The sequence below is a fragment of the Salminus brasiliensis genome, chromosome 4, assembly GCF_030463535.1.
Source record: "Salminus brasiliensis chromosome 4, fSalBra1.hap2, whole genome shotgun sequence".
In the NCBI taxonomy this organism is placed as follows: domain Eukaryota; kingdom Metazoa; phylum Chordata; class Actinopteri; order Characiformes; family Bryconidae; genus Salminus; species Salminus brasiliensis.
Genome location: NC_132881.1, coordinates 44347153 through 44369795, shown reverse-complemented (window position 1 = coordinate 44369795; position 22643 = coordinate 44347153). Strand labels below are relative to the sequence as shown.

Sequence of the window (22643 nt, the reverse complement as noted above, 5' to 3'; positions counted from 1 at the left end):
AACAACCACTTTTGGTTCCATAAAGAACCATTTTTGGATCAATAAGGGTGCTACCAATGGTTATTTCAGCAGTATCATATTAGAACTGTTTTAGAGTTCATAAAGAACCTTTTTTGGACCAATACAGGTGCTACCCTTTATTGGCAACAAAACTTCTCATTGCTTGGTTTTTCTTTTCAATCACTTTTGGTTGTGTAATGGACCAATGACAGTGCTACAAAACTGAGTGTTGTTAAAAAAGAAAACACTTTTGGTTCTATAAAGAACCATCTTGGACCAATAAAGGTGCCATTACTTGAGCAATGGCATGCAAACATTTTGGGACCAATAAAGGTGCTACCCATGTTTTTTTGAGTGATGGCTTAAAAGAACCACTTTTGGTTCCATAAGGAACCATTTCTGGCCCAGTAAAGGTGCTACACAAGTTTTTTTGAGCAGTGCAATGGGAGAACCATATTTGGTTGTGTAATGGACCAATAGAAGTGCTCCCAAAACATATGTGAGCAAAGGCATAAACATTTTGGGACCAAAAAAGGGGCTTCCAAAGGGTTTTTGAGTGATGGCTTAAAATAACCACTTTTGGTTTCATAAGGAACCATTTATTGACCAATAAAAGTATTGAGTGATACCACTTTTGGTTCCATAAAGAACGGCCTTGGACCAATAAAGGTACTACCAAAACTTACTTGATTAATGGCATAAAAAACATTTTGGGACCAATAAGGATGCTTCCAATGTTTTGGTTCCACAAAGATCCATTTCTAGGCCAATAAAGCTGCTACCCAAGGCTCTTTGAGCAGTGCAATGAGAGAAATACTTTTGGTTGTGTAATGGACCAATGAAAGTGCTACCAGTGATGTTGAAAAAGAACCACTTTTGGTTCCAATGAACCATCTTTGGACCAATGAAGGTGCTACCCAAGGCCCTTTGAGCGATGCCTTAGAAGATCCACGTTTGGTTTCATGAGGAAGAATTGTTGGATCAATAAGGGTGCTACCAAAGGTTATTTCATTAGTACCATATTAGAACTGCTTTAGGGTTCATAAAGAACCAATAAAGATGCTACCCTTTATTGGCAACGAAACAGTAGAGGCTACACTGTGAAGACAAAAGTATTGGGACACCTTCTCATTGCATTGATTGCTTTCCTGCAATCATGGCTTTACAAATAGTTTCTTCTGCCTCTGCTGTCCAGGCAGGACAACTTTCTACTAGATTTTAGAGGAGCATTGCTGTGAGGATTTGATTATATTCAGCAACAGGAGCGTTAGTGAGGTCAGGATGTTGGATGATAACCACCCCACTTCATCATCCCCAACTCCCCCATCCATCCCAAACATACTGGATGGAGCATCACCATCATTCCAGAGAACACAGTTCTTCCACTGCTCCACAGCTCAATGCTGGGGGGCTTTATACCCCTCTAGCCCACACCTGGCATTAGGCAGCATGGTGCCAATAGGTTCATGTTTACTTATCTGCTCCAGAGAGTCCTATTCTATTGGAAGTATTTCTCTACAGGGACTAGAAAATCTACGTTTGTGCATTTGCACAGCTGTGTCAGCAACAGGTGCAACCTAAAGTAGCTGAAAGCATTCATTAGAAGGGGTGTTGTGGCCCTGCCACCCTTCACCTATCTGCTGCTAGTTAGCAGAGCTGTTAGCCAGACCGCTTGACTCATGCCAGTAGAGACAGAACTGGTGGTGTGCTGGAGAAATGAGGGATGTGCTCGGTCGTTTCTCAGGGACACTGTTTGTGTGGTGGAACTCGGTGGAAACAGTTAGCTGTGTATGTGAACTAAGCTGCACTCAGAAGATCACTCCAGTTCTGTGGCGCAGCAAAAGCGAGCAATGCTATCACCTGGAAATCAAGACTATTGCTGTCCTGACTGTGAGTGCTGAGAGTGTGTGTGTGTGTGTGTGTGTGTGTGTCAGGGTGAGTTTTTCAGTGAAGGAAAGAACTAGAAGTAAAGAATAAGAAGTGCACTCGTCTGAGCGAGGGTATATGTGCACATTTGTGTATGCATGTGGTCATTTGTCAATGTGGTTAATACTGAGAGATGGAGGTGCTGTTGTTGTCACAAAGCAGCTTTACACAATCAGTAATTAGTAAAAGTAAATAGACATAAGAAGATATGAAAAATCTAAGACCCCCAGTGAGCTCCAACGGCCACAGTGGCAAGAAAAAACTCCCTCAGAGCTGGAGGAAGAAACCTTGGGAGGAACCAAGGCTCACAAGGGAGACCCGAGCCATCCTCCTCTGATCAGAACTATTTATTAATTAAGTTCAGCCATGTCTCTCCACTGCTGCATTCTCTCTTCACTGGCTTCCTGTAGCTGCTGCCCACATCAAATTCAAACCCCTGACTCTGGCCTACAAAGCCAAGACTGGACCAGCCAGCCCCTTCGTACTAGATGGCGATGGTCAAAAGCCGATCTGCACCAAGAGCCCTTCCAGCTTCAAGTACGGCTCGGCTCGAAAAGAAAGCCATTGATTATCTTCATCTACAGTGGCGTCTGGGTCTGGGACAACTGGGTCAGAACCTCTCAAAAACATCAGGCAAGTCTCGTAAGGTTTTCCGATATGCAGTGGTCAGTTTAGGAAAGGAACCACCTGTGAACCGGTGACCAGGCTCACTGACGCTCATGGAGGTCCCACCTCACAACTTACAGGACCTGCCAGATACCACAGGACACCTTCAGAGGTCTTGTGGAGTCCATGCCTCGAGTGCTCAGGCATGTTGTGGTGATCAAGGTGGACCTACTCAATATTAGGCCGGTGGTGTTAATGTTATGGCTGTTCGCTGTATATAATAGTGTATGCTATAATAACTGCAGTGCAAATTCTAGGTATCATGATTCACTGAATCTTCTCCTGAAGAACAATAATTGAATCAGCGTGAGGTCAGAGATTAACCTCACTAGTACCTGTCTGCAGTGTGTTTGTGTGCACATGCTGCCAGTCCAGCTCCATAGCGGCGGTCTCGTCCACTTGAGACCACTGCAGCCCCTCTTCCTCTCATGCTGCACTCTGCATGCTGTTCTGGACCCACAGCGGACTCCCGTTAACCCGTTCCGTTAGCTGCCCAGCCGTCAGGCGTCCCACTGCAGCAGGCGTGACGTTTGGCTGCCCGCTACAGCGGTCCGGCGTCGCCATGGAAACCCAGGGTCTGCAGTGAAGGAGCGAGTGTGTCGCATCAGAGCGAGCCGACGTCCTTGGGTTAGAGCGAGCGAGGGCAGGTGGGGGTGGGTCGTGTGCTTCTGACTCACAGCCTCACATCCACTCTGTCCTCATGACCTGGGTTGTCTTGGCAACCCCGTGCCCCTCTCTTGGGGTCGCAGTCTGCAGGGTTATGGATGAATCCGCAGGGTGATGGACGGCAGTGCCACTGAATGTAACCAATTAAAGGCGTAATTAGTAGCCTGAGTGTATTAGGGGTTGTTATTGCATACAGGTTTTTTTTGTAGTGTGATTATTAGTTGTTATTTTGACACATCAGTAATAAATATTTAATACTGATTAAATAATTTAAACGTTTTATGTGAAATTATTTTAAAACAATTTTATGAATACAAATAGCATAATAATAAATATACATTGGAATTTTATGGTAAACAAATGGCCATTTTAATCACTTTTAATTTATGTTTTATAGAAAAATATATCCATTATGTGGATATCACTTATTCACTTATTTCTATTGTATTTATATTATTTTAATATTTTTTAAATATAAATGCATTATTTAAAACATATGTATAAATCTAGAATTACATTTTATAACTATAAATAGAATACTTATTATAATAACAATAATTATAAATGTTTTTTTCATTTATATATTAATATATCAATTATAAAATTACATGTATGTATATATATATATATATATATATATATATATATATATATATTACATGTGTATATAAATTCTTGATGTCATTTATTCACTTATTTCTATATTATTTAAGTTATTTTAATACAATAAAAATACATTATTTACAAATGATATGTATATATAATTACTTTTTATGATTATAATATATAAATAATAATTATTATATATTTTGTTTTATTAATAAATACCTTTTTAAATTTAAAAAGGTAAAAAAAAATATCGCTTATGTTGATATCACTTATTTACCTTGTACTTTATTTGTTTTAGTACATTTTAAAAAGCATTGTTTGTAAAAAGAAAAAAAGAATATAGAATTACATTTTATATATATATATATATATATATTAGAATATGTTATTTATTTTAATTTAAATATTTTTTCATACATTTTTTTACAAGTTCTCAGTTTAGAAAAGCTGCTCATCTCACCACAGTAAGGACAGTAACTGAATAAAGGCAGTTTATGAACTTGACCCGGACACAGCCCACTGCACGTTTGCCCCTCATTCTGAGAAACCCTGATGATGGGTTCAGGTTGAGTGTTTTTTATTTATTTTTTATTTTTTTATCCAGCAGCAGCAGAACATGCTCATCTCTGTCTCGCTTCATAACTGCCCATTGTGAAGAGTTGCATCATCCTGTTTTTTAAGTAGGTCACCCCCCCTCCTCACGTTCTGATCAAACCAGTTAACAGCATGTCCACTTCTCCCCCCACATCTGTCTGATGGGTGCTGGTAGCATCCTGGGGCTAATTACCGCTGCCTTGTTAGTCCCTCCGCACTAGCTGTGACTGGGTTTCAACAGATGGGCCCTGACGCGGAGCTGCACCAGGGGGGCACACAGGCCTGCAGCGTTTCGAGAGCTACGGTACCCACCTGTGTGCGAAATGCTCCGTCTTACTGGCGGGTTTATCTCTTCATCCCTGTGACTGAGACGGATCCAAAAGCCCACCTTGTTGTTCAGACTGGTTTCTGGATGGATGGCTCTGTTCCCCACCACCCTCACCAACCCCCCGAGGCTTCAGCCTTCATCATCACACCCAGCCAATTAGAGCCGTGGCTCACTTCAGGCCTGCGATTTCAGGGGCCAGGCCAGAGCAGCTACAGTGGGCCTGGGGTTGCCAGTACCTGAGAAAACCACACCTTACAGTCAAATTAGAACATGGGGGAAATCTTACATGTAACCAGTGAGCTTCACTGGTTTGAACAGTGTTTAAATCTTCTGATGATGATGTATGATGAAGGTGGAAGTCAGCGTTGGAGGTCTAGAGCTGCTCTGAGAGGAGAGTAGATACTTCAGCAGTCTGCTCACTTGCATTGGGCTGAAGCGGGCAGTGCACTTCAAACAACCAAAGAGCTAAACAAAATCGAGCTACCGCCGAACGCACTCTCCAAAGTACACTTATAAACAACTCACTCCACGATGCTGGAAGCCCGCTCAATACAGTGATGCAGGCGGGGTTGCCAGGTCCAGCAAAACAACTCAGAAAGTTAGAAAAAAGCTGAAACTGCATTTTACTAAACTCATTTTTCAGTAAACAGTCATTCATTACAATCTACAACTAATTACTTCTCTGATCTGTAATTGAATTACTTTACCAATTACTTCCAGGAAAAGTAATCTCACTACTTTACTGTAAAAATCGAATAGTTCTTTCAGAGCTGAGAGAGAAATAGCCAATCACAGTAAACAACGTTAAAAAGGCCTGTCCCTCTCCCTGCCTTTGGGGTTCTAGATATTACAGAACGCATAGCAGTAGTGGAACCCTATCCCAGCTCAGAAAGTCAGGGCCAGACCCCTGGGTCACCCATGATACAGCACCCCTGGAGCAGAGAGGGTTCAAAGCCTTGCTCAAGGGCCCAACAGTGGCAGCTTAACAGGCCGGGGTAAAGAACTCACAACCTTGTGATCTATAACCCATGAGCCACAGTTCTTCCACTGCTCCACAGCTCAATTCTGGGGGGTTTTATACCCCTCTAGCCCACGCCTGGCATTAGGGAGCATGGAGCCAATAGGATCATGTTTATTAATCTGTTCCAGAGAGTCCTATTCTATTGGCAGTACTTTTCTACAGGGACTAGACAAGCTGTGTGTGTGTGTGTGTGTGTGTGTGTGTGTGTGTGTGTGCATTTGCACATCTGTGTCAGCAGTAGGGGCAACTTGAAGTAGCTGAGTGGGTTCATTAGCAGGGGTGTCCACAAACATTTGGACATATAGTGGAGAAGCATTGCCCTTACTAAGGAAAGCCTTGGAGAAGCGTTTAAGGGTGTAGATTCTTGTACAGAGCATCCACAGATCAGTGGCTGGGTGTGTGCCGGGTTTGGGGCCGGCACTCGTTCGCAGTAGGTTCCTGTTTCATAATCACAGCCCCTCACTTTCACACAGTGATCGCGTTTGTGGTGAACACAGCAGCAGCCTCTGGTCAAGCATGTGAGGTGCCCATTCTTTAAGTGTGTATGTGTGTATGTGCGTACGTGTGTGTGTGTGTGTGTGTGCGTGTGTGTGTCTCTGGGCCGGGGCAGGTGTTGCATCATGATGGTGCTGCATTATTGAGCAGAGCCCAAACCCTCGTCTCTCTGCAGGCCGAGCGAGTCTCTTTGAAGCAGCTGAACTCTTCACCTCTCCGTCTGAGTGGGTCATCATACCCACAGAGAAAACCCTGCAGAATGACAACCTCCCCCCCTCTCTCACTTTCTCCCCCCCCCCTCTCTCTCTCACTTTCTCTCTCTCTCTCCCCCCTCTCTTTCTCTCTCTCTCTCCCCCCCTCTCTCACTTTCTCCCCCCCCTCTCTCTCTCTCTCTCTCTCTCTCTCTCTCTCTCTCTCTCTCACTATCAGACTCCCTGTCTTTCTCATTTTCTTGTGTTCTGCTCTCTCACCCTCCTTCTCCTTCTCTGTCTCTCATCTCTCTCTCTCTCTCTCTCTCTCTCTCTCTCTCTGTCTCTCATCTCTCTCTCTCTCTCTCTCTCTCTCTCTCTCTCTCTCTCTCTCTCACATGCCCCTCTGGTGCTTGTCTCTTTTACACACTTCCCGCTCTCCTTTTCCTTCTCCACTGCTCTCTCCTCTCACTCTCCTTTTACTCGCGCTGCTCTCTCGGCCTGTTTTCCCTCTAGCATTATTTCCCATGCTTTTACCTCTCTCTCTCTCTCTCTCTCTCTCTCTCTCTCTCTCTCTCTCTCTCTCTTTCTCTACCTCTATCTTCTTGTGTCTCTACGTGTCTCTCGCCCTCCCTCTCTGTGTGTGTCTGAATTCATATGGCACTGTTATAGTACAGTACATCAAAGGGCACGTGTGATAAGTGGTCTTTGCATGTGCTGAATGGTTAATGCTGCGTGTCCCGGCCACCGCGAGTGGCTTTTCCTCCTCACCAGCCGCAACAGCGCCAAGAGACAAGCGCCCGCTCGGACATCTGAGACGGGAGAGGATGCTAATGAAAGAGAGGAGTGCATAATTTCATCAGCTGGCAGGTTACGGGGTGATGATCTGCATGCTGGTTAGAGCAGAGGCAGGGCCTAAAACTACTGGTCGCATTGTGGAGCACTGATCTAACGGTGCTGGCTTAAAGGGCAAGTCCACCACTTTTTTCGAAATGTCTGCATGTTTTAATCCTTAAAACGTACAGTAAGGGATTCAGAGTGGTTTTGGTGTGAGACGCTCTGTTCTGGAGAAACTTCCTCAGTCAGTATTGCGTACAGTGATTGTGAATGGAACCAGACATCTGCAGAGTTTGCTGTTACTAAAAGCCCCCTCACAGAACGTTATTATTACCACTGATGGTTATAATTACACTGTCCAATGTAGCTAGCACTTTTTACCACAGTTTTAAGAAGATTGATTTTCAGAGGTACATGTTCTTTGAGAGATGGGGAGAATCCACTCTCCACTCTCGCCTCAGGGCCCAAAAAATACCTCCACAAGTGTTTCTGTCCATCCTTTAACTGTGAGAAGACAAATGAGTGTCTGAAAGGATGTGGAGCTGATTAAGGACAAGCTCTTACTGAGCAAACTGAGCAAACTGCTGAAGCTACTGCTGGTCTCTGACCACCCCAGAGTCCAGACCTCAACATCGTTGAATGTGTTTGGGAGGTTTTGGCTGATGAGAAGCACAGAGTGCTTTAACTTCTAGGACTTTACTTTGTAAGTGTGGAAAATCCTCCCTGTAGATTTCAGAACACCCACCACCATGTTTAACAGATGAGGTGGTGAGCTTTGGACCTTGGGTGAAAGGTGTGGAAGGGTGCCCCTGCAGAAACACAGAAAGGGGGTCTCCTGAGAGGAATGGGAGCTGTAATAAAGGTAAAGGATTTAGTTGTTGAGGCTGTTGTTGTCTGCAGCTTAAAAAAAAATGGCCGTTTTGACCGGGTTACGGGTGGTCTCGGACTTTAGGACAGTTCTGTACATTTAAATATTTGTATTCATCCATGATTTAAGCAAATATATCCTACTGAGATCTGCATTTCTTTAAAACTGGCTTTCAGGCAGTGTATTTACAGCACAGTAGCTGTGTGTGTGTATACGTGCCTGCATTTGCTAGGTGATGGGTGTGTAAATGCGTGTGTGCTGTGGAGGTTAAGTGCAGGCCTGAGGGAGCACATCCACCAACAAAGCTCCAGATAGCAACAGCTGGTCAGCCTTAGTTCAAATGAAGCTGTAGCCCATAGAGCAGTAGTGTGTGTGTGTGTGTGTGTGTGTGTGTGTGGGTGGGTGGAAGAAGGGATTTGGTGGTTGTGTGTGGGGTGTGAACGAGCGCTAACTCTTCCAGAAAAGCGTACAATAATGGCAAGTGTGGACTGTGAAGTGTGTGTGAGGGTGCATGTTATAAGACCACTTCCTGTTGCACTTGCAGTGTGTTTGTGTGTGTGTGTGTGCATGCGAGTGAGTTTGAGAGCAGTTAGTGACGTTGGTGAACCCGAGGCGAGAGTGCACGTCTGTGTGTGTGTGTGTGTCCCCTCCGTGACCCCGGCCCTTGCACTGGCTCCAGGCACCTTATTAAAGGATTAGCGAGCTGCTGGTTGTCAGTGTCCCTGTGTGGTGTTGCCTCCTCCAGCTTCAGACACCTGGACACACACACACACACACATACACACTGCACTCATACACTACTATCTAGGTCAGAGCCGGACAACAACACAGGGGCAGGCCCCGCCCAGCAACGCTCTCCCTAGAGGGGAGGGGTCAGGGTCACTCTCAGGCTACAACCGCCCTAAAACTGCTTGCTCCTCCCACACATACACACACACATACAGGTTGGTTTTTATACTTTGTCAGGACATGGTATCACCACCCACCCCACACCATCACACACATTTATATATAAAAATATAAATATACATGTACCTGTAGAGACATATTGCCAATAGAATAGGACCTTCTGGAGAAGACGTGAACCCACTGGCATGAGTTGGGGATGAGGTGGGATGTAGATCATCATGTTCCTGTGACTAAAATCCTCACAGCAATGCTTCAATATCTAGTAAAAGCCTTCTTACCTGGACAGTAGAGAGAATTACTTCAACAAAAGCAGGACAAACTCTTTTATAATTACCTTGATTTCATAAGAAAAAGTGAATAAACAGGTGTCCCAATACTTTTGTCCATATAGTTTATATAGTACAACTGGGTTCAGAATACAGGGTCAGCCATGCTACAACACCTCTAGAGCAGGGAGAGTAAAGGGCGTTGCTCAAGGGCCCAACAGCGGCAGCTTAGTGGACCCGGGGGTCGAACCCACAACCCTGTGATCATTAACCTAGCATTCTAACTACTGAGTGTATTTCTCTATTAATGGTGGATAATAGTGAATGGATCATTGTATAGCCCTGAAAGTGTGTAAAGTTCAAACCCTGCAACTTATTTATGTTAAATAGCACTTTATCTAGAGTAGGACTGTTGTGCTGCCTTTTATGTACCTCGGAAGTTTGGATGTCGGAGCTGCGGGAACAGAGTTGATGGTGTTCCCGCAAACGTTGCGATAATTCTACACCACTTCCAGACATTTCCAAAAACAGCTAATTTCCCACAACTGGTTCGACAATCCATTACTGGTGAATCTAACCAAAATATGACCCACATTTTATGACCAAGGTTAGCATTGTCCCGAGTTAGCATTGTTAGCGATACCGGTTCACAACAACGCATTATGCTGTATTTTGCGCAGCCAAGCATCATGGAAACACGTCCACAGATAGAGGTTGGACGGTTGCTCTTACTACTGTAGTAGCTGGGGCCATATTGGATTTGATTTTGACCTCAGGGTCGGTGAGGCTCTCCCGACTCGTGCAGGAGGGGGCCTTCCAGTTGAAATTTCCCACTTGTAACTCAGGAAATCTCACGGCCCAGTTCAAGAACACGCTGAATTATACTGGTGTTATGCTGGTTAGCCCTCTTCTTCTCTGGTATTCCTGAAAATGTCTGAAAACAAACAAACCCAAACACAGGCCCACAGACATGCACACACATAGACATAGACACACACACACATGCACGCACACACTGGGGCCTCCTGCTCTATTGGCCAGGACAGTGTACCTCAGAGCCACAGATGCCATCTACCAGCCTGCTATTTATAGCTGGCTATTTGTCTAACTTTTTGAACCCATCTGATAAGAAGGGGCAGGGGAAAGGTTGCAGCACGCTATGAAGAATTCTGGAAGGGTCTCTTTTTTCCGTCTCCTTCTCCTCTTCTAAGAGCTACCACAAGCTTCTTTATTTTCCAATATCAGGATGGTCGAGCCACTGGTTTTCATTAAGACGCTCGCTGAACCGTAGGAGCTCACTGCTTGTCTGCCCTGCTTGTCGCTCTCTACGGCTTCGCCATCTCTTTTTCTCCTTCTTCCCAACGCTTAAAGTGATGGTTCAGCCAAAAACATATTCATGCAATCACCACAAATGTAGTCCATCAGCCAGGCTGTGTTCAGGGACCGTGTTTAGTTTGCTGCTGGAGTTTTGCTATATGGCTAATGTAATGCTAACCGGGAAAGGAAGCCTACGGCCACTCATTAGCACTGTGCTGTCATTCAGTCTGCATGCCTAAATCATGACACACTTGCGGTAAACTGTGTCGCGCTGTTAAATAATCTCCGGTAGACCTTCCTGACACTCTCTGACACTGTTCTCAAAGGGTTGGGACTGCATTTAGAGGGGATAGTGAGTCGTTATCTGTGAGCTTAGCCTCCTATTGAGGTATTTAACATGTTCCTTATAACCACCTAGTGTAAGACAACACGGTATAAGACATGCGCTGCACTATTAGTGCCCCTAATCAATCAATCAACCTCTCAGAAGTACGTTAAGGGAGATCTACATATATGGACAAAAGTATTGGGACACCTGCTGATTCATTGTTCCTTCCAAAATCAAGGGTATTAAAAAAGGAGTCACTCCTGCTCTGCTTCTGTTGGAGAAGCTGTCTCTACCATCCAGGGAAGAAGGCTTTCTACTAGCTTTTGGAGGAGCATTGCTGTGAGGACCAAAGCGTCACCACCCCAACCATTGGATGAGGCACCACCTTCATCCATCATCAACTTCTTCCCCTATACCACAGCTCAATGCTGGGGGGCTTTATACCTCTTATTACCCCACGTCTGGCCTTAGGGGGGGATGGTGTCAATAGGTTCATGTTAATCTGCGTCAGGTAGTCCTATTCTTTTGACGATTCTTTCTCTACAAGGACCGTTTTCTGGAGGGGAACCAACACCAGAACATTTTTACCCAGAGAATGAAGCTTTGGTGAAGCAGACGCTTCGGGTGCTTGTGAGGCTCTTAGCGAGCTAGGTTAGCAATTCGGCTAACATCATGGGATGCCTGGGATTTGGACTCCCAGCATTCACACTTAACCCCTTACCTGCTCCTTGGTAAACGTGCAATGTGTGACCGAGGCTTTCCTATTGATTCCACACTTCAGCTACTCGTTAGCTACACCGCTCTTGTAATTCTGGTGCTAAACTAAAGATGAAAACTTCAGAGGCCAATCGTGTTTTAGATGATCGATCACATCTAGGGTGAGGAGGCGATGGTGTAAAATTGATTCTGGACCAAAGCATCACTTTATGTTGACTCTTGAAGCTTCTGGGTTCTGAGATTAGCACGCTGCACAAGTAGCTCCGCTTAGCAATAAAGCCACCTGCAATACCCACATACACCACCCCCCGCCCCCCCCCCCCAAACACACACACAATCTGGTATATGACTTACTGTATGCTGACCCATCACTAACATGCATAATTACATGGTTAGGCAGCTGAGCGTGATTTATTTTTGAAGTCCTATAAGAAGAGACAAGATAATTGGACACCATTGTCTACTTTGTTCAGAAACACAGTAGGAGCATTTCTTTTCAGAGAAGGGAGACGGCCACCTCCAGTTTCCTCCTCAACCGAGACAGATCTGACTCATTCCCAGACAGATTTCAACTCTGGTCGGTGTCTTTTTTAGTCAAATGATGTGTGCATCACATCTAACAAGCAGAATTTGGTAAACGAAGCCCTTCTCTGTCAGCGTGGTTTAATAATTATGAGCGTTCAGACTCAGCAGCTACACACAAGTGCGATGTTGGGCTTGTGACTCAGTGGACGGAGGCCCGGTGTGGATTTGGCCTCCAGAGTCTAGCTCTGTGGAGAACTGTGTATTGGCACGGTCTTGCTTGGTGTAGTTAATTGACACAGTTATGACATATGACACACATATATAGAAGGCTAGGCTATTGCCTGGCAGATGAATGGCAGCAGTGGTTAAAAAAGCACACAGTGGACCGGTTCATCTCTGCAGCCTTTTCATTTCTCTGATGATATTGTGTATGCGGGAAGTCTGCGCTCAGTACAGTGCTGCGTAGATCTCTTCTCTATATCCCATTTAGTCTTCAAGTGTCCGTATCTCATGTATAGAGTTCACTGCATGTAGAAATATGCAAGAATACCAGTCAGTTGTAGCAGAGTGCAAAAGTTTCATCATGGGTAAAGGATGCAGTTTGACTGACTGACCAAAAGGGCATGATTATAGAGTAGCTTGGGAAGGGTGGTGGTGAGCCGCCGTACTGAAGGTGTACAGAGAATGCACTCTCTACCGGCCATTGATACCAGAGGGGAACGGCAAATCCGACGAGTATACAGAGTAATCGACCCACCACTGTGGACCAGTTAACCTCTATAATAAACACCTTCCATCACACCTAACACAGTCCATGCCACAGCATCACGCTAGCGTCATCTGAGCCAATGGTGTTAATTCCCACTATAACGTAGGTGGTCACTTATGTAGGATTTGGACCCTAATGCAAAAACGGTTGGTGTCAGACAGGTTGCTTTGGGGGCAGTGGTTGCTCAGCGGTTAGAGCTCCAAGCTATTGATAACAGGGTTGAGGGTTCGATACCTGGGCTCAGCAAGCTGCCTCTGTCGGGCCCTTGAGCAAGGCCTTTCACCCTCTCTGCTCCCCGGGCGCTGGAGTTGGCTGCCCACCGCTCTGGGTGTGTGTGTGCTTACTGCCCCTGGTTCACTTGTGTGTGTGTGTGTGTGTTCACTACCACAGATGGGTCAAATGTGGAGGACACATTTCGCTGTACATAGTGCAGAGACAAATACGTGCACATTTACCTTTATTTCTAGAACTGCTGTCCTGGGATATCTCCTGGGATTGAGAATGGTGTAATAAAGAAAACACAATGGCTGATTGGAGCTGGCAGATCACCAGTAACTCAGATGATAAGATCAGAGTTTGGCCTCAACAGCTTGAATCCATGGACCCAGCCTGATCCAGGCTGGTGGTGTAATGGTGTGGAGAATGCCTTCTGGGGCCATTAATACCAAGAGTATTGTTGCTGACCATGTGCATCCCTTCATGACCACAATTTGCCTATCGTCTAACGGCCAGCATGAATAATTAAGGTGGTTTTGGGAGCGAAAGCAGGCCCCCAGAAAGTGTAAGTATAGTTAATTGATATAAATTGATTTGTATATTTATATGAATTAATGATATAGGACCTCTGTTTTTATCATCTGCCATGTATTGTATTTCTTATAACCTTCACCCTTCAGCATCTAAACTGCTGTAGACTAAATAGGAGGATATGCAGTATGCAAATGTATTGGTTTCATTACATCACATCTATAATAAATTCAACATAAAGTGGTGTGTCAGGCTCATGTGTTTATTTTAAGAAACTAAGGGCCCCAAGAAATGTAAGAAATGCTGAGTAGATGCCTTTGTAGTGAGTATTTGCATAACTAATGATCCGTTTCTCTGATTGGCCCTTTCCAGAAAACAATAAGGACTCCTGCCACCAGAAAGTGACGGTGAAGGCGGAGCCCATGGAAGTGGACCCACCGTCTGAAGTGGCCCCTCCTCCCTCTCACCTGCTAGGATTCAGCACTTTAGGGGCGTGTGAGAAAAAGGAGCCAATGGCTGGCCTCCCAGAGCCTCTGCCCCGCCCCCAAAAGGACCTCTTCTCCCAGGACATTTCGGTTAAAATGGCCTCCGAGCTGCTCTTCAAACTGTCTGGTGAGTAGCCTCGCACACTAGACTTGCACTAGAGGTAATGGCTGAGGAGTCTGGTGGGCTTTATTGAGAAGGGTGGCCAAAAACTGGCAAAACAATCAACCCCCATTTGCCATTGGTCCAGACAGATGGGGGTTCCCATTCTGGGAATTTGGTGCATCTGTATTTGCATGTGTTTAAATGGTCAATTTATTGAATTTATTGTATGCTTGGATATGACATCACCAGTGACATCACAAAAATATTGTTGGTACCTTACATATAAAGTCTTCCTGATCAGAGGTAAACGTACTGTGGAAAGATACACCAGTATGGGAACTGTGGGCTGATACCGATATTTAATATTTTCTGCTAATAATCTATAAATTAGAGGAGTATAAAGCTTTTATTTCTACTGGATTAAAAACTCTTACATCAGCAAATATTGGTTTAAAATATCACTCAAAAATGTTGTGGATTTAGTTATGGGCAGCATGGGCAGCCACCCAGGGGTGGCAGGGGCACCCACACAAAATAAACAAAAGGGTGGGGAGTGTTGCCCAGGCTTTCATACAAACTAGAACTGCCACTGCTGATCTCACTGTGCATCATTTACAAATATTATGATACAGGAATTGAAGCATCATTAAGGGCCCTATTTTAGCGATCTTTAGGCATTGCTATCACAATGATGGAAAAATTATGGCTTATGCATCTCAAAATCCACAAAAGTCATGTACTAAATCTCTTAATTAATCATGGGTGTGTTTTTTGGGCGTAACGTGCAGTAGTAAACCAATCAGCGTGTCGCTCGCCGTTACCTTTAAGAGCCAGGTGCGGTCTGTCTGACTTTAGTGGATTGCTATTGCAGTAGTATAAAGTGTGGGGGGGTGTGCGAGCGTCAGGCTGCACACGTCTGTGTTGACAATTCACTGCCAAGACAGCAACGAACGCCTGACTGTTGACGAACGTCTGCCTAGGCTGTTTTCAGTCAGTGGAACTCCTCCTGTGTTTTTCGTAGCCAAGATACACAGCAACACGCCCAAAACTGACCTGAACACCCCTCATTTCGAGACCACCACGCCCATCAGCGTAGATATATTCACCAGCAGCGCTGCTGTTTGAACGACGCAGGCGGGAGGAGTGAAAATAGACTGCTGGCAGGGTGTATGAGCAATGAGCATCACAACGCGTCTTGAGCAGGGTGTAAGATAGGCCCTAATACTAGGCATTGGGACTATGGGACTTTATCAGAGTCTGGCTGGTGATGCATCACAACTCCTAAACCGGACTAACATGGAATTTGCCAGAGTTTACTGTTTGTATTTATAACTTTGTCAGGCCTTCAGCTGCAACTTTATTGTGCCAAAGTGGGAAATTCATGAGTTGACATAGACCCTCCGAACGCAGCGATACATCAGATGGGCCCTTTTAGGCGATGGGTCTCTGATTGGCCCTTTCCAGCGTGGCCCTGAGCTCCCAAAACAGAAGAAATGGAGGGTGTATATCTCGCTGCCTCGTCTGGAGTACGGCGTAGGGCTCTCTCTCTCTCTCTCTCTCTGGGGCTGTTTATTTAGTGCTCGGCCTCCGCGGCTTTCTTTGGCTCCTCGGCCTGGCTGTTGTGCCGCGAGGCTGCAGGAGGAGAGGATGTTTGTGGTGTTAAACGATGGCAGGATTGGGCTTTTCAGTCAAGAGCACAGAGAGGATTAGCCGAGGCAAAGCTGCCCCCAGCACTTGCTTTGCCGGTTACGGCTCTCTGTTTAAATGCCATGTAGCACCTCTGAAGCATCAGAGAGAAATCCTCCACCACCAACACTTCCCAAGCACACACACACACACTCATACACATGCACACTGTTCACACAATCCAAGCAGAATCTGTGAACTGTGTGTGTGTGTGTGTGTGTGTGTGTGTGTGTGTGTGTGTGTGTGTGTGTGTGTGTGTGTGTGTGTGTGTACGAAACCCCCCTCCATTCGTCTTGTTCTCAAACATTCTGGCTCAAACAAACTTGGTCACACATGCTTTCTCTGCATGTGTGTCTCTCTCTCTCCTCTGTCTACTCTAGTCTCTCTCTCCCTCGCTCTCCTCTATATATATTAATCTCTCTCTCTCTCTCTCTCTCTCTCTCGCTCCTCTATATAGACTAATCTCTTTCTCTCTCCTACTTCTCTATCTACCCTGGTCTTTCTCTGTCTCTCCTCTGTCTACTCTAGTTTCTCCCTCTCTCTCTCTCTCTCTCTCTCTCTCTCTCTCTCGCACTCTCTCGCACTTTCTCTCCTCTCTATATACTAATCTCTCTCTCTCACCTCCTTCTCTATCTACTCTAGTCTCTCTATCTCTCTCTGTCTCTCCTCTGTCTACTCTAGTCTCTGTCTCTCTCTCTCTCTCTCTCTCTCTCTCTCTCTCTCTCTCTCTCTCTCTCCTCTATATACTAGTCTCTCTGTCACCTCCTTCTCTATCTACTCTAGTCTCTCTCTCTCTCCTCATTCTCACTCTACCCTGATGTCTCGCTCTCTCCTCTATCTACCCGTCTCTCTGTCTCTCTCTCTCTCTCTCTCTCTCTCTTGCACTCTCTCTCTCGCACTCTCTCTCTCACCTCATTCTCTATTTACTCTAGTCTCTCTCTCATCTGTCTACTCTAGTCTCTCTCTCTCTCCTCTATCTACTCTAGTCTCTCTCTCTCTCTCTCTCTCTCTCTCTCCTCTATCTACCCCAGTCTCTCTCTCTCCCTCTCTCTATATATACTAATCTCTTTCTCTCTCCCACTGACTGTCCCCCTCTCTCCCCCCCCCCCCCCCCCGCTCCACATCTCTTGTGGCATTGTCATGGCAACCCAGAGAGCCCTTCCGTCCTCTGCGAGTCACGTGACAGAGCGGGTGTCTGAGAGAGGGGGCTTAGGAAGTGCCACCCAGAGATTTAGGGGTCATTACCAGCACCCCTCCAGGAAAAAAAAAAAGCGGGGGGATGGACGGGAGGTGTGGGAGAAGGGGTTCCCCATCCATTCTGCTGCTCCAGAAGCGATTTAGCTTCAGAACACGCTCGGCTAATTTCGCCCATGTTTTAGTGAACTTTGGACTATCGCTGTCTAATGGCCTGTTTGCGGCGGGTTTGAATGAAAAATGCCTGTTTAATCAAAATAGCTCTGTGTCTGCTGTTTGTACTGTGTTAAACACACACACACATACACACACACACACAGCAGCCTAACCTCAGCTACCCCTTGTGTTTTTTCTGTTGCAGAAAAAGTAAGCAAAGCTAACGAAAACAAAGACAGCGCATCGTTCGGCATGAACAGGTAAGTCTCTACCGTTTGCCGTTTCTGATGCAGAAGAAAATAAATAAAGGGTTCTTTGAGCGACGCCATGGAGGATCCACTTCTGCTTCCATAAAGAACCGTGTTTGTTCTGCACACTCGGGCCCAGAGTGGTCCAGTGGAATAAGACACTGTCACGATGACCAGAAGATCTCTAGTTCGAACCCTGGTCATGCCGCTAGCCATCGGCAGCCAGGGCCCAGAGAGAGCACAATTGGCCTTGCTCTCTCCAGGTTCGGAAAAAGAGGCGTGTGTCTGCCTTCTTGTCCTAGTGTCGGGAGATCTATCGCTAATACAAGTATGGTTCTTTATGGAACCAAAATTGGTACTTCTATGGCATTGTCCAAAGAACCCTGAGAAGAAGAACAGCCTGGTTATTCTCCCTAGCTCTAACAAACTGCTCTAAGAAAAATCACACCAGGGTTTGCTGATCTAAACCTTGTGCTTATGGTATAGCTTTGAGGTTCCAGATAAATCTAGCACCAGGTTATCCAGTGATTCCAGTACCAGGCCCCTATCCAATAATAATAATACTGAGAAATGCCTGTCAAATAGTATATCATGCAGCCCTGGTTCACTGTGTTAATGTCTTCCTTCAGCCCTTTCCTGGACGACCGCTTTAGACAATCGCCCTTCAGCACACGCTCCAAGAGCTCTTCCCCAGCTGAGGCCAGTTCGTCAGCCAGAGCCACCCACCAGCAAGGTAAAGCCCCACTCTCCTGCTCTCTCCAGCCCACACAGGAGGCTTCAGCAGCTACTCTCAGCAGACTACAACAAACATTCTGAATATGATGATACATAAAAACCTAATATATTAAAGGCTGTTACCCACCATATCAATTAACAGCGCCTGCCAGACGAGGAGGAGGTTGAAGCTGTAAAAGTATCACGTTGGATCTGATTTAGATCCCGTCGGTCAGCTTTTTATTTGGCCTGATGGATGGGGTGCTGTTACAGGCCGTCTTTGACCCTTTGCGGACTCCCATGCTTGAGTGTGTTGGACCTGGGCTGGACATAAACCTCCACGCCTCCTTTCCCAGTCTGGTGCCAGGCTCCGGAGCTCTAGCATGCCCTGCGCTCATATTCACCCAGCCTGGAGGCCCTGGCGCTGGGCAGCTGCTGCTCTCTGCTCCCCTCTCCTGGCCCCTCTGGTGGAGGGTAATTAGTGTGTGCCAGCCTGGCCCGCTTCCTTACACCAGTTAATGAAAAAATGATTGGGTTTTTCATGTCCAGGGTGCCCTGAAAGTTAATTCACTGAGCACACATGCACACACACACACATATATACAGACAGACGCACACACACACACACACGCACTTCTACGTAGTATGCATGCACACACACACACACACACAATGTACGCAACTGATGTTAGCATGGCCATGACCCCAGTCTGCCGTTCACTCCCTCCCTCCCTCTCTCTCCCTCCCTCTCTCTCTCCCTCTCTCTCTCTCTCTATGTGTTTTCTTGTCGTTTTCTTTTCTAAATGTTGAACACATTGTGTGACCTGGTGTGGGCAGTAACTCCCACTCCGCACTCAAGACAAAGAACTCTTTCAGACTTTGTTTTATTTTCTACATAACCGCGCAATCCATATTTAAAACGATCCATATTTTGTGTTCTTCACTCGTAGCGCTACACTTTCGCTGGTGAGCATCTCCTCCTCACTTACTGTACTGTACCTACAATCGTATAAACAAAATTCGTATTTCTAGCAAATATCCTGGTCTTTGTCTAGGTGTTTTCTTTTAACCTCTTGCCCTGAGGCTTTGTTCTTGAAGAAGAGGCATTGCACCCAGCGACCTCGGCCAGCGTTGCTAGCGCAGTGTTAGCATCGCTAAGTGCTGCCTCTTGTTTGCCATAGCTACCATCTGTGGTATCTGTGCTGCTGAGAGGAGATGTAATCTTAGGTAAGCTGAGGTTGGGTCTCCTTGCTTGAAGTGGCGAGAAGACCTACTGTGGCATTAATGTGCGGGTCAAAGTCTGTAGCGCTAGCATGTCGACTCAAGATCGGGCGCTGGACGCCAGCATCCGCCAGCGTTGCATTAGCAGTATGCCGGCCACTGGCCTGCGCCAGCATTACTACCGCTGTGTTAGCATTACTGTCATTCTGGCCTCACACGGTATAGCTACCATGGTGTTAGCATCAATATTGTGGCGTTAGCATTGCCATTGCACCGTTATCACTATCTGGCCCAGCATTGATACCACGGTGTTAGGCTCCCTTGGCTCCTGTTGGCGGCCTTGCCCAGCATCACTGCCGCTACCTTTAACATTGCTACCACAGTGCTGTCATGCCGTCATGCCGGCCTCACACAGCATAGTTGCCATGGCGTTAGCATCAATATTGCGGCGTTAGCATCAGTATTGCGGTATTAGCATCACTATCTGGCCCAGCATTGATACCACGGTGTTAGGCTCCCTCGGCTCTGGTTGCCGGACTTGCCCAGCATCACTGCCGCTGCCATTAGCATTGCTACCACAGTGCTGTCATGCCGTCATGCCGGCCTCACACAGCATAGCTGCCATGGCGTTAGCATCAATATTGCGGCGTTAGCATCACTATCTGGCCCAGCATTGATACAGCATCATACCACGGCTCCCGTTTGCATGGGGTGTCTACATTTTTTCACAGGACTGTATAGATGTGTGTGTGTGTGTGTATGTGTGTCGGGTTGTGTAGGGCGTTTGCGCACATCCCTGCCTCTTGCCCCCCCTGGGAAAGACTTGTCCCTGAGTGCTAGGGCAGTCTCCTCTCTCCTCTCTGTCTCTAATAATACCAATTAAATCATTAAGCACTTGAGGACCCTGTAGAGCCACACTGCACACACTGTAGAGCCTCTGTTAACCAGCCTGGCCCAGCGGGGGCACGGCCTCTTCAACCCTATGGCCACAAAGTCACATTTTGACCCAAAACTGAACCCTGAGCAGCCGGCTTTTAAAGTTTTTCAACTGCTGAGCACAAGCCTTTTGGGGAGGCTCCTGGGTTCAGCAGCTAGTACCAGCAGAAAGAGAGGATGGGGGGGGGGGGGGGGGGTGAAACAGAAGTAAAGTGAGTGGAAAAGTCCACAGCAGGCGCGGGTACGAAAACACAGCACACTCTTAAACATAAAGGTGCTATAAGGGGACTTTTGAGCGATGCTGTAGAACGAGGCCACAGAAGGTCACTTCTACCAGCCCCTCTGTCTGCCCAGGACTTGCAGCTTAGAGCTTAGAGGCAGGCATCGGGACCAAACTGGTGGCGGAGGGGAGGAAGGTGGGAGAGATGGGATGTCACTTTTGAAAGCAGCAGAAACAGGTGTAATTAGAGGTCTTTTAACACAGGTGGAGGCTGGTGATTGGCTGAAGAAAGGTGATACTGCATTGGAGTCTCCTAGTAGAACTTTCTAGGGGGAGCTATGAACAGGCAGTACCAAGGGAACAATTTATTATATACAATTAATTATTGTAATTGTAATTATTGTAATGAATTATTGTATGTCATTAAAAATTACAGAATTACATACTGACTTTTAAGTTCTAGAGTCCAGTAAACAATTTCTATAACTTTTGGTTAGTTAAGCAATAAATTCCTGATACAAAATAAAAGTCATATATGCCAAATGTGACATATTTTTTTGTGACAGTAATATTTTTCAGACTTCAAACTGACCATTAGGATCATATTTTTCCTATTTTAACAAAATCTCATATCTCATAACCTCATAACCTCACACCTTACATGGTCGTACCTCATACAATTATTAAATTATATGGAGGGCCCGAGTGGTCCAGCAGAATAAGCAGCTCTGTCAATATGACCAGATGGGCACTGGTTCGAATCCCAGTCATGCTGTTAGCCATCGGCAGGCGGAGCACGGTCACCAGAGAGAGCACGGTCACCCTTCGTCTCTTCAGGGCGGGTAGGTGGTACTTCCTCCCCTCATCACTCCAGTGCAACACTGGCCAGAACTGGCGTCTGCTGGGCGATGCATCAGAGCCGGGTATACAACACCTTCCTCCGAGTGCGTTGGTTGCCCGGTGACGTTGCTGCATCTGCAGTAGTTTGAAACAAGAGCGGCAGTGTTAGCATCACTGTCATGCCGGCCTCACACGGCATAGCTATCATAGCTACGGCATAGCTACGTTAGCATCCCTCGTCTCCGGCTGCCGGCCTTGCCCAGCATGGCTGCCGCTGCCATTAGCATTGCTACCACAGATGCTTTGAGCTTGTCGGCAGCAGTTTGAAAAGAGGCTTCGCGTGTATCAGAGGAGACGTGTGTTGAGTCCTTAACCTCCTAGTGTCTGGAGCATTGCTAGTGCTAGGGGGAGCTACGAACTGTCGGGCTGTGTGTCGGAGGCGTGTGTTGGTCTGCACTCACAGGGAGTGTTGCAGGGTTGGGTGACTGGCGATCCAAATTGGGGAACATACAGTCATGAGATTTTTGTCCGTACCGCCCAGCCCTTAGACAGACTGAGGTCAGACAGAAGACACATGCAGTGTCACCCAGTTCAATCCAAGAATGGGCCACAGCATGCAGGCACTTGGTGCAGTGTGGGACGTTTCCACTCCCCCCCTCCCCGGGGGTCCTCACGCTTCCTGTCAGAGTCGTGCAGGCTGGCACAGCGGCAGAGTCACACGCGCAGGTTCTTATCGGCCGTGAGTCAGCCAGTGGCACTGCGGGCTTCTGGGCCGCTCCACCGATTCAGCACCCAGTCCGAATTTCAGAGCCTCTTAAATCAGACACTGGAGTGGAGGTCAAACACCTACTGCAGCTGTGATTAAAGCTCATCTAACATGGCTCAGAGCAGAGGGGGTGTGGAGCCAGAGAGATTACACACACACACACACACACATACACACACCACATAGTTATGTAATTACGTGCTAATGTATTTATGTGGTGTTTCTAATCCAATCACATTATTAAGACGAGTCCGTCTGCTTTAGCACGAGACTGTAAATACAGTATTAATGTGTCTGT

The 22643-nt window shown here is 46.4% G+C and overlaps 1 protein-coding gene across 6 annotated transcripts in view; it reads left to right on the top strand.

Moving 5' to 3' along the window:
- The window catches only part of znf827 (zinc finger protein 827), a 137992-nt gene that overhangs the window by 75686 nt on the left and 39663 nt on the right, over positions 1-22643 (top strand). For all 6 annotated transcript variants that reach the window (XM_072678547.1, XM_072678546.1, XM_072678548.1 and 3 more), the window contains exons 6-8: positions 14149-14388; positions 17606-17660; positions 18278-18381. In XM_072678547.1, coding sequence (XP_072534648.1) covers positions 14149-14388; positions 17606-17660; positions 18278-18381 — 399 coding nt within the window. The remainder of the gene's footprint in view (positions 1-14148; positions 14389-17605; positions 17661-18277; positions 18382-22643) is intronic.